Raw genomic sequence first — 12,604 nt, 5'->3', positions numbered from 1 at the left:
GGGCATTTTAACAGCAAGACTCCTTAAAACTCAGACACGCAGCAGGCACAGCTGGTGCCCACATGAGGCTAACAGAATGTCAAGACACAGGCACTCTCTGGCATCCATGCTTCCCAATGCTGTATGATACGGTGTAATGCCGAAGAAGTGAACAAGGCTGGCAGAGGACACAGTTTTCCTCAATAACTGATTCTCTGAAAAACCTGAAGGAGATGAGTTAAGCATAAAGTGGAAGCAATTCAGCTATATTAGAAAAACTCTTTGTTTTTAACTGTTCATGAAATATTACAGAAAATAAAAAAATATTTAGAGCCAGGATGGGGGTTTGGTGTCACGGGTCCTGCAGACCTGCTCTTCTGGGAAAACGACTCCATGCTGTCATTCTGGATGGATATTACAGCTTTACAGTTAGAATTAATACTACTACCCAGTCTCGAAAGATACTGGGCAGGGCACACAGTTTAAGGGTACTAAGGGATCAAAAAGCAGTTTGCTGTCTGTGCTTCCTGGGCCTCTGCACATCCCTGGAGTTGGTCCCCAGCAGGGAAGGAGTGAATCATAGCACCCACTTCCCACTGTTTTCAGTGTATCCACAACAGCTCACTAATGGGCTTGGTTAAGTAAGGGTCTGATTCCCCAAAGTAAATGTGCTTACAAATCATGGCCACTAGGTGGTGTCTTGTATTTAGAACTGGGAGTTTGTGATTTTGTTATCACTTCTGATGTTCCCATTTCCTCTGCCATTGTTGTTCTTGAAGTCCCAACATTTAACTAAGCTAATATTTGGCACCTAGCCTTTAAGCAGGAATTAACATGGAACAGTGAACTTGACTATGACCTGGGTGCAGAATCTGGCAGAGCTGGATCCACACTCCCTGGACAGAGTTCAACTATGGATGAGAACCATCCTCCCTCAGGGCCTCGCCCACCAACTAGCCTCAAGTCTCCCTTAGATGTGTGAGCTGCCCACCCTCCACCACATCCCCACAGCCCCCCACACAATGTTTTTTATAGACGTGTTTTTTATAGATGTGTAAGTTTTAACAGGCTTGCTTTGCTTTCCATTGGGACAAGGGAGCTTCTAATAGTTTTACTACATGGAGGCAAAAAAACAGACACTCTAGAGTGGGGGTCACAGATAGCTATGCATCAGAGCTTTTAGCTCTGCTTGCTGTCTATCATAGGATTTACATAGGATTTGATATGGTACCTGCTACAGTGAAGAAAAAAGAAACTCCCCAAAGTTGATGGCCAAGGTACCTTCTTATCTTAACAATCCCCACTTGTAAGGAACTTAAAAATGTTTACAACTAGGGAGACCTGCGAGGCCAACTATTGGAAACCTTATATACAAGTTATTAACCTAAAGCAGGAGAAAGGCCTCCAATCAAATCAATACATTTTATTTGAACAAAGGGGAAGATTGCTGTAGGGTTAAGGCTAGCTCAATAAATGTACCCAATACCTCTAATTTTTCCCCAACCTAAAGAGCAAGAGCTCCAAGATTAAAGCATACTTCTCTTAAGAGTCAAACATAAAGCTTCTGACTATGGTAAATGATTTTACCCAACCCCCAAAAATGGGTTTGGAGAAGGAGTCTCCATTTGAGGAGATAGAGGGTCTAGTGAGGAGGGCAGGATGGATGGGAAGGGTTGTGAGGGAAAGTTGAACAGGGAAAAGTAGAACAACATGTGTGTATTTCCATAATGGAGTTCATTACTCTGTATACTAACTTTAAAACTTAATGGTGGCAAAGCCTTTAATCCCAGCACTGCTGAGGCCTCAGGAGGCAGGGGCTGGCAAATCTCTGAGTTTAAGGCCATTCTGATCTACACAGCAAATTCCCAAGCAGCCAGGGCTACGCAGTTGAGACCCTCCAAACAAACAAACAAACAGTCAAAATTACAGAAGCTGGAGAGATGGCTCAGTGGCTACTCTTGCAGAGGACCCAGGTGGTATGGGAGGTCCTTCTGTCTGTGTTTCTTTTATTGGTTAATGAATAAAGGAACTGCTTTCGGCCTATAGCAGAGCTATAGGGAAACAGAGCTAGGAGGGGAAAACTAAGCTAGATGCTGGGAGAGAGGAGGCGGAGTCAGGGAGAAACCATGGAGCTGCTGCTGTAGACAGACACGCTAAAACTTTGCTGGTAGGTCACGACCTCATGGTGATGCACAGATTAATGGAGACAGGTAATTAAATTAAGATGTATGAGTTAGCAAATAAGAAGCTAGAGCTAATGGGCCAAGCGGTGATTTAAATAATATAGTTTCTGTGTGATTATTTTGGGGCTAAGCGTCCAGGAACAAACGAGCGGCCCCCTACAACACCCAGGTTTGGTTCCCAGCACCCACATGGGAATATAACTGTCTGTAATTTCAGCTCCAGGGGATCTAGTATCTCTGGCCTCCAAGTGCACCTGCACTCAAGTGGGTACACACATAAACAACTAAAAATAATAAAAACAAAATCTTATTAAAAGTTAAGATACATAAATAGTTGTTTTAAATTTCCTGTAAGAAACCTGGTAAAGTTTATTTCTGCTGACGCCACCTGTCTTACTAACGCTACCTAATGAAGCCACGGCCCTATGCTTTCAAAGCCTCCAGCACCCTGTTCATTTTCACAAGGGGAAGACACAATTTCATCTGCCACTGGGTGCACTTCACGAAGCACTCTCCACCATTCTTACCCTCAGAACTCCTAAGGGAGACTACCCTCGGTCCCCACCCACACTGCACACTAACGAGAGAACACAGTGCCTAGTGGGCATTTCACCACGTGCACCTCAACACATGCGAGTGAGGTCAGTACGCTGGTGTACACCTCCCAACTAGGGCTTCATGACAATGAAAACACACCCAAGACACAAGTTCTAACAGAAGGCCCAGGGGAGAAAGTAGAAAGTCAGAGCAACAAAAGCCAGGCCTCCATACAGACAACTGGCTGGCACAATGCTCTTCCTAGAAAAAAGAATGGGCAGCTACATAAAGGACTGGAGGGGGCTGTGCCCTGCCCTTCCTCCCAGCTGTCCTGCACTCTCCACTCCAAACCACTGGCTTCTTTCTCAGGATACCTCTGCCTCAGAGCAAGGAGCAGAAGCCAATCTACAATAAGCACTCCTCAAGAATTGAAGTGAATGGTCTAACTCATTTTTTGCCTTCTCTAAGACTCATTCTTCAAAAAGATAATTTCAAAGAAATTCATAGATAACTGGTCTGTCCAGTGTATCGATCCTTTATTGTTACGTACACAAATTAATACTAATGATACTTCTTCCACCTGTATGCACCAGCCAAAAGTGGTTACTGGGCATTCAGAAAGAACAGAACAGAACTGAGACAAGCTGTATGTGTAAAATTCCAAAGAGTCTCCAAGCAAGTCTGCAATGACTTTTCATACTTGGTTACATTTAAAATGACAACCGATACATTAACCTCAGTAGAAATTCATTAACAAAATTACTTCCATGGGGTGTCCTAAGTAGATACACAAATGTGGCCCCAGCTTCACCTTCTTTGTACTCTGCTGGGTGGTGTTCCTGGGGACATTGTATTTCACAGCTTCCCAGCAGTCAGGAAAGCTGAGCAGAGATGAAACACACCACATTGCTTGCACTGCCACTGCTGAGAGGGAAGCACTGTGTGTCCAGGTACTGTGTCCATGCTGTGTCTGTTCCTCTACCAGGACAGATACACATATGTCTTATCCTGGATTTTTCTGGCTCTTTACTTCTGTGCTGCATTTTAACTCATTTTTACAACCTGTACTTTAGCATCAGATTCTGAATCCACTGTTTCTAGAATAATCACCTTTTAAATAAAAGTAAAACACTAGCACATAGTCAACCATGACCCATAGGAGGGTGGCAGGGAGTGGAGAGCCTGGGCTACATCTTCAGACACTGCAATGTCTCCTGCTGTGTGCCTTCATGTAAAGACATGGCAAAGAATAACTGGTTTAGCAATGCAAACTTCTCACCTGACCTACCTATATATACATGTGTCATTCATATGAAATTCCATATTGGTAAAACTCTACAGTTCAGAGTAAAAAAGAAGAAGAAGAAAAAAGAAAGAAAAATGTTTAATTAAAAAAAAAAAACTACAGCCAGGGCTAGCTATCATTATTCATTTCTGTCCATGTCATGCTGGAGAAAGCTTTGCTATTTAAAAAAGCTATGGATCTACTTAAACTGTCAAAATCCAATCTCTGCACATGTCCCACTTCTACATCTGAGTAAATCAGCACTACATTTATAGGTTCATAAAACTTTCTGACTCGCCCTGTGACATGGTGGTTTTCCCCTCAATTTGTTCTCATTAGCAGCTGAAGTGGACGAGCAGAAATTACAAGGTGACTTGCAATGGCTGTGTCTGCACTAGACCTGCAGGCAGAGACTACACCACTCTGCCCTTTGTGTGCACGGCCCTACCGTCAACTGCCACAGACGGAAACAGAAAACAACACAACAAACCCTGACAAACCCATTATCCACAAGTCAATTACATTTTTGAAAGCCGAAATGTTTTCTGTAAATTTTCATAGTGCCAAGCTCTGAAATTAAGTGTGCAGTTTGTGACCTACTAAACAAGCAACCCCAACAGGTCTCCCTGCCCTATAAACTGTGGCTCACTTCTTAGTTTGAAAACCAAACAGTGTGACTTCAAATGAGGATGGTTTCTGTCTTTGATCAGCTTCCTGCCTTCTCAGAGGCTCTAACTTGTTCTGATGTTTTAATTCTTAGTGACAATCATGTCATCTCAGGCACCTGCACCTACTTGGTGGGTAAGGGCCAGCAGCTCTTCCGTCCTTCCCAGGGGGCCGCTCCTCAGTCCCAACAGTAGGCATCTTGGATGAGCGCAGCGCAGGGGACACAGCCTGAGAACAGAGTTGAACTGTTAGCAGAACTGAGTGCTCACTTACTGACCCTTCAGAATACATCAGTACATCCTCACACAGCTCCTAGAATACCTGCAGGCAGCAAAGCCAGGAACACAACTTAAGCTCCTCAGAAAGTGAGAACAATTGAGTTTGTTTGCTGGGACCAGGTGAGCGGACTGCACAGGCCCTCAGCGATGCAGCTTAAGGTGGGTACCAGTGCACCTTTGCCAATATAGTAGCTGGCCAACAGTATCCAACAGTGACTAGCTATGGGGCTGGCAGCTAAAATACTGGTCCCTGCTCCCCAAAGCTATCGTTTTTGATCTGCCATCCCCATTTAACAGATAACCTCCATTATCCCAAAGGCAGCTCCATCCAAGAATCTCTAACTGCACAGACAACTGTTCAGTTATTGAGAACAAGGTGACTTTCTTACTAGGAAATAGCATCTTTAAGAACTCAAATGGGCTGGTCACAAAATAAGTACACCCAATAAAATAAAGTAAAAACAGATCTTACATACAGAATGCCTTTTACTTACACTTACTTAACAACACAATTGAATGTAGAATAAAATCCAAACACATTCCAGCCAGCAGCTGTCCACCTCTACTCACTAGGTAAACTAGTTATATCAAACTAACGCTAGAGTTAAAATCAAAAAGGAAACTCTTCTTTCAAAGAAATAAAAACATGATTGAAAATGTTCAGTCTCCTTTGTGTTTAAAATTGCTTAAAATATCTTCCCCAAAGAACCGTTTCTTCATTAAGCCCAGCAGGAAACTAGAACTTGTACGGGAGCAGAGTATAACATGTCCAGAGCAGAGAGCTCCGGCACTACAACCGCCCCATTAGCAGGACGAGCCCTCCACAGCACCCGCTGTTCCCTGACCTGTCCTTCCTGCTCCTTCTCCTTGGCTGACTTCATTCATTTCCCTTCAATGCTTTACTCTCATGGTCACCACTGCCATGGTCCTCACGCCCCTCTACCCCAGCCTGGCTTGTGTTCGCCTTCCGGACAGGCAAATCCAAAGGGGACTCTCCAAGGCCCAGATCAATGGCAAGGAAATGTATCATTTTTTCTATGGTTTGGTACACTGCCCTGCCCTTTTCTTTCAGATATCAACTATTTGAATTAAGACTCCAGTTCCAATATAACAAAATAACAAACAGGACTTTTGTTTTCCTGTCTTCAGACTGATTTAAAAATGCAATGCTTTCACCAGTTCCACACTCAACAGAGTCCAGAAGGGAAGGCTGAGAGATCTCTGGACTCCATCCCTATCTGAGGACTGGCAAGGAACTGACTAGCAGGCCTCAGTGCTTAGCTGCTTCTCTCTGCTGTCCAATCAGGCTCATTCCACAGTAGCTCAATGACCACAGTCTTTCCCTCTCAAGTCAAACCCATTCTCCAAGGCCATTATGTTCTCGTCCTCACGTAGGCATAAGTAGCTCAACAGGGCATAAGATCTGTTAATTAGCTATGTATGAGTGTAGAGTTAGAAATCTGATCCCTACTTAACCTGGAGCTGTAATTTAAACTGCCCTGCCTCCTCTGCACTTCAATGTTCAGCATCCTTAGATCCTGGTCTGTAGCTTAACTCATAGCAGTACATATATTTACAGGCTGTTTTACCTGAAGTTTGTGTTTTCACTATAAAGCTAGCAATTTAATCAAGCATGCAAATTTGATAATTGCTTCAGTTACCTGTCACAAAAGAACTGATTATCAAATTATTTTCAAGATTATGTAAAATGGATGGAGAAGGAGACTACATTAAATAAATAATAAAAAAAAATCTGTGAAAAGCGAGTGTGCTTTATTCAGCTCTAGCTTCCCGAGAAATAACAGGTGCTGGTATGTGCCCAAGCACACAAAGATGAAGAGGGCAAGCACATGCACTTCCTGACCCTTAGCTCAGGCAATTCCCGAAGAATACTAACTCTTGCCCATCACTGTCATCATGTGCCTACACTACTTGCCATCCCCCCAACTCTGAACAGCACACAGCACACATTTGTGCAGCTCCCACAACCACACCAGCTGCTCCGTTATCAGATGGAGAAAAGTTATGTGCATTATGTAAAAACCTCATCTAAAGAAATATACACATTTCTATGGTCCCTTAACATTCAGGATGATTTGTTAAAATATGAAAGTTTTTTAAAAAATATTTATTTATTTATTTATTTATTTATTTATTTATTTATTTATTATGTATACAATATTCTGTCTGTGTGTATGCCTGCAGGCCAGAAGAGGGCACCAGACCCCATTACAGATGGTTGTGAGCCACCATGTGGTTGCTGGGAATTGAACTCAGGACCTTTGGAAGAGCAGGCAATGCTCTTAACCTCTGAGCCATCTCTCCAGCCCTAAATGTGAAAGATTTTATTATTTACAATTGTAAGAATAATGATGTGAAACAAACAAAAGCAGTATTCAAAAGGTTCAAAGTACGGGAGCCTTTCTGAAGCTTATTTAGCATCTAAAACAGTGGTTCTCACGCTGTGGGTAGCAACCCCGTTGGGGGCAAACACCCTTCTTACAGGGTCGCACATCAGATATTTACACGATCTTTCATAACCACCACACAATCAACAAGTATGAAGTAGCAATGACAATAATTTTATGGTTGGGGTTACCATAACATGAAGAACTGCAGGAAAGGGTCTTCATGTTAGGAAAGTTGAGAACCACTGCCTACAGTGAGAGTCCTGAGTCCGGTGAGGCAAACTACAAGGAAATCCTGAAACGCTGGCCCAGCTACCACACAGCAGGTCTCCCACATGCAGCCACAGCAGACTCACCCCAAGCTCATCGTCATCAGAGTTATCAAAGATGTTGTCTAAGTCGTGCAGGGAAGGTGCCAAATCTGTCACCTGTGTAAGGCTCCCGGAGCCAGCTCTGCCAGCAGCATTGTCCTGCCGGACATCTGAGGGAAAGAGGCAAGGACACAGGGTGAGCAGGCTCCTCAGCTGGGGAGGAGAAGAACGGACATGGACTGGACCTCGGTCAACAAGGTCTGCTGGGAATTCCCTTCCTATGACCTGCATAAATTTAGACACAATTATTTCCAAATATGCTTATCAGCTTTGAAAAAAACTAAAAAACAATCCATGAAAAATATAAAAGTTGAGATCAAATTACTGCTATAGCAATAAAAATATAATTTTAAATTGAGAAGAATCTCCTTTGCATTTTACTTTAGCAACAATCCAAGTGAGTCAAATAACAATGTACACACCTGTTTTAGTAGCAGAACTGAAAATAGACATGGCATTTTTCCCATCAGGCACCGGCGTGGAATGACCTGGTGTAGTGACATCCTTGGTACCAAATCCATCCTCTGACTGTGTAATAAATTCAGCCAAACAAAACACATGAACAGCAACCCAAAGTGTGGGATATGAGGGAGAACAAAAAGAATTAGCGCGTCGAATGGAACCTGTTATGAGCAGTGTGAGAAACCATGGCCTATGCAACCAAAGGGAATCAAAGGCATGTCCTTGCTCTGCACTGCACAGAGTCAAGAACCCTCACTTCTCTCCGACCCTCAAGGTGATCTCAGTGACTCAGTGGTTCTGGTGGCATTTGATCACAGACCTGCCGTGCTATCAAGTGTTGTCTTAAGTAATTGTACCAATGTTAAATGACAGAGCAAGCCTCTGGATACACATAGATCCTGTACATTGTCCCCTTGACTCTACTGGCCTCTTTAACTAACTGTCAAACCTCCCTACTCTCTCCAGAATACCTCCTTAATGGCTAAAGCTGGCAGGCACACCCAGTCCTCACTACCATGGCAATGGAAGCAGACCAGCTCAGGCTGACAGTCTATGGCAGTACTAACATGGATCCAGAGAACACACAGGCACAGCTCTTGCACAGTGAACATATGCACTTCATAAAAAGAGACACTGCACTCAAGAGTTTTTGCTTTACATTTTACATATTTTGGAAAATATTTTAAAAGAAATAAGCAGGGAGCACAGGCCAACAATAATTAGCATATGAGGGGAGGCGTGCACAGTACAAGCTACAGCCTAAAAAATATGCAGCTTCTTTCTGCTTGGCCGACTCTGGAACAAAGGTGAGCCATGACAGCAACCAGGCAGGACCACCTCACATTCTACCTCAGGAGACTCCCACACACACTGACACCAAAACCCACAGCCTGCTGGACTTCCTCTGTAGTAAATGGTACCTTGTTCTTTTTTAGGGAGTCCTTCTCCGTTCCCTGCTTGCATTTCTTATTTGCTGTGAAGATGTATTTTATGTCGCCATCCTCAAAGGTATATGGGTCATTGACTTCTCCCAAAGTGTCTCCAGGCTGCTGTGAGAGAGGGGACGGGTCGAGGAAGGGGAGGGGCTGCACCTGAGGCTGCTCGTCCTGCCAGATTTTGAAGCGCTTGTTAGGTTGTGCTAAGAGTCTAAAAGGGAAAATAAATGACAATTTAAGTAAGATAAGATAAAATTATGCTTTTTCAAAGCAGTATTACAGTTTTTAAATTTTCCGTTATTTATTTTGTATGTGGGCATGCACATGTACCAGGTGAAGGTCAGAGAGTCAGTGCTTTCCTTTCTGGGGATCAGGTTGTCAGGCTTGGGCAGTACTGAAGTGCACGCAGCACAGCCCTCAGGCCAGTGAACATAAGCACTTCACGGAAAAGAGAAAGCCTCGGAGGCCAGGCCTGGTTCTCAGCCTGTTCGCCTGCTAAGTCGTCTTGCCAGTCCAGTATTTATGATTTATAAGAAAATTTAAACTGAACATTTGAAAAAAAACCTAATAAATCTCTAGTACCAGGTTTTTGTTTTTCGAGCTCTTAAGCAGTTAGACAGAACTAATGCAGCTTTGTTAGTCCACGCTGTCTCCAAAACCAGATTCTACAGAAAACACAGGTCATCAGCACACAATCCTGGGTCAGATTCCAAGTGCACAGCTCCAGCTCCTCAGTCAGCAGAGATACGGCTGCAGGGACACTCCTGTGAGGTCACCTACACCAAGAGCTGAGAACGATAGGTGCTCAAGGACACTAAGAGCACTCCTACCACACAGAGCTGAGTGTGCAGTAAGCTACATTCTTGATTAACAAATAGTAGCCCTCAAGTAAATGAATACACAATGTATGTCCTAAAATGCCACAGCAAAACCTTTATATGCCATGTATTTAAACACCACCATATTGCTAAGTATCATGAAGAACACGGGTTTGGATTCTGAGACACTCCCCATGTGCAGAGTCTACAAGTCAGTGAAAGCTTAGCAAAGGGAAAGCAGAGCATGGATGCCCAGGGTTCCACCTAGGCCACCTTACCTTTGCAGTGCAGTGCTCTCTGGGTTCACGTCCAGTTTGGTGTCAAATCTTTCCCCCTGGAGTTCTGGAGGCCGGAACTCAGCATCCTCACTGGACGGGAGACGAAAACTCTGCCACCATTTATCTGATGACTCCGTGTAGGATGGCCTAATCCCACTATATAAGGCTGTCTCACTGACCTCTGCCATCAGAGGCAGTCTTTGGCCTACGAGGACAGTTCTGTCATCCAGCGTGGACAGCTGCTGAAGGTCTAGCCCATTTCCATAGAGGGCTGGATTCACAGGGACAGAAGGTGGGTCCAAACTCTCTGCTTCCTGACCTCTTGGCTGAGGGCTGAGTGTGGGCGGCAGCGGGGAGATGGGGGAGTGAGGTGAATCCATAGGATTCAGATTCATTTGCTTGCTTGAATTTCTGGAAGGCACGGCCATTTGCTTATCATACTTCCGACTGCTTGACACCTCTAAGGAGGCATCTATCCCTGCCAGGCCTAGCTTCTGTCCAGGCGCATCCTGCTCCATGCACAACTCCTCAGCCACAGAGGGCCTGTGGTGAAAGGGCACCAAGGGTCTCTTTTGCAACTTGTCTCCTTTTTCTTGTCTTTCTGCTGTTTTGTGCTTAGAAGAAGCAGGAGGTGGTAAGGAGGAAGATGATGGGGGTCCTGCACTGAAGCCTGGCTGAGATACTGCGGGAGGTCGGCTGGGTCCTACTGTACATCGCTTTAAAAGTTTATGCCTACAAGGAGAGTTAAAGTGAAGTCAACGCATACTCTGACACAGATAACGCAAGGCTGTGACATCACAAAAGAAGCATCTCTAATAAGGGTCTATCTTTCTAGGCATATGCTGGATGACAGGCACGTCTGAAAGGGCTCCACAATCCAACTACGCTTATAATCACTAAAAATACAAGTATCTGATAGGAAGCCAAGAACCAGTCACATATAAGGTCAAGCAGATAAAAAGTGGACTTAATGAGAAATATAAATTAATATCCTGCTAATCCCTAATCTTACTAATTATACAAGAGCTTCAGATAACCTACTCACACGGAATCTGAAGACTACAAGATTAAATGACCAGAAAAGGCAAAAAACCCAAAATTCGATTTTTAGTTCTCAAAACTCTACCTGTAATAAAAATGGCTGAAATGACTTGTAATGCTGTAAACTGGGAATAAAACAACTGTGTTCTGTACTCCAAAGTATGAAGTCAGACAAACAAGCTCACTCGATGGGCCAATAGATTAATAGCCTTGCCCCTGATATACAGGGGAAGAAATGTGAGACAACTGTGAATGTCAGGCACTTGTGAAGGAGGTCAATGACTGGGAATCAGAAGACAGCAAATACACCTAAGCTCCACCTCATATCAGCAAGAATGTTACTTCTGCATACCCATCCCATCTCAGCAAAAATGCCACATGTGCCCATGCTTCTTGCCAACCACCAGCCTGAGGAGCAGCTTCGTCGGACCAGTAAATGATGCCAACTTCACTATGCTCAGCCAGCGCCTCTGCAAGTCACTTCGAGGGAAGACTGCAAGTGCTCCTGCGGTGCAGCGGTGACTCTGAGGCCACTTGGGTGGCATTAAATTACTGCTGCATTGAACTAAATGATACCCTTGTGGGCAATAAAGTGGATTTGTGTGGCATAATGGGATGGTTTAGTGGGACAACAGAATGGCCGCCCCGCTCCATTTAGCTGTTAAATAGTGAGAGGAGTGGACCACTCCACAGGGTTTGTGATCCTACAGCAGATAATCTGCAAACACTCTGGTCAAACTCTTCACTACCCTAAAAAACTAAATCTTTAAAACTAACAAGCAAGAATCCCTGACTTGGGAAAGGCTATCAAGGAAAGTAGAGGAGAGGTGTGTTCTTCGCAACAAGGGCACAGTAAGCAGTAAGCAGCTCATCAGAGGTCTCACTGTCTTCCAGGGCTCATTTCTAGCCCTTCCTACACAGACCTGGACTTTCCCCAGGAGGGTGAGCTGCACTTGTCTTCTGCAGGACTTTTATGCAGACTCTTCAGACAGAGGATTTGTTGTAACGCATGTAAGCTTTGTGAAGCCGGCTCTTCCAGCTCCATCAAATGACCCAGCCACACAATGTTTAAAAGCAGGAATGTGTCCTGCACCGAGAGCATTTGCCAAAGCCTCAAGTACCAAGGAGCCTAGTATGAGACATGTGGAGAACAGCCTTGGGGAGGGGCCACCATGTGAGGAGAAAACTTAAGGCAGAGTAACATAGTGCAGGAACATCGGTGGGTGCAATGAAAGGCTGCTCAGACATCTCATAGGAAGTAATTGTGATAGCCCAGATTCAGAAAAAAATCACCAGGTGACCAGGGAAAACACCACAGCAGTGGGCAGGTCTGTGGGGGAAACACCAGCAGTGGGCGGGTCTG

At 44.4% G+C, this 12,604-nt stretch overlaps 1 protein-coding gene across 4 annotated transcripts in view; it reads right to left on the bottom strand.

Annotated features, from left to right (window-relative positions):
* Med13l (mediator complex subunit 13L) overlaps window positions 1-12,604 on the bottom strand; it is a 224,371-nt gene that overhangs the window by 29,715 nt on the left and 182,052 nt on the right. For all 4 annotated transcript variants that reach the window (XM_038345043.1, XM_038345044.1, XM_038345045.1 and 1 more), the window contains 5 exons: window positions 10,201-10,932; window positions 9,090-9,315; window positions 8,130-8,235; window positions 7,693-7,817; window positions 4,779-4,878 (listed from right to left, as the gene is read on the bottom strand). In XM_038345043.1, coding sequence (XP_038200971.1) covers window positions 4,779-4,878; window positions 7,693-7,817; window positions 8,130-8,235; window positions 9,090-9,315; window positions 10,201-10,932 — 1,289 coding nt within the window. The remainder of the gene's footprint in view (window positions 1-4,778; window positions 4,879-7,692; window positions 7,818-8,129; window positions 8,236-9,089; window positions 9,316-10,200; window positions 10,933-12,604) is intronic.

The sequence above is a fragment of the Arvicola amphibius genome, chromosome 10 (genome assembly GCF_903992535.2).
Source record: "Arvicola amphibius chromosome 10, mArvAmp1.2, whole genome shotgun sequence".
NCBI lineage: Eukaryota > Metazoa > Chordata > Mammalia > Rodentia > Cricetidae > Arvicola > Arvicola amphibius.
The sequence above is the reverse complement of the archived record's forward strand: the minus strand, read 5'-3'. Positions and strand labels throughout refer to the sequence as shown.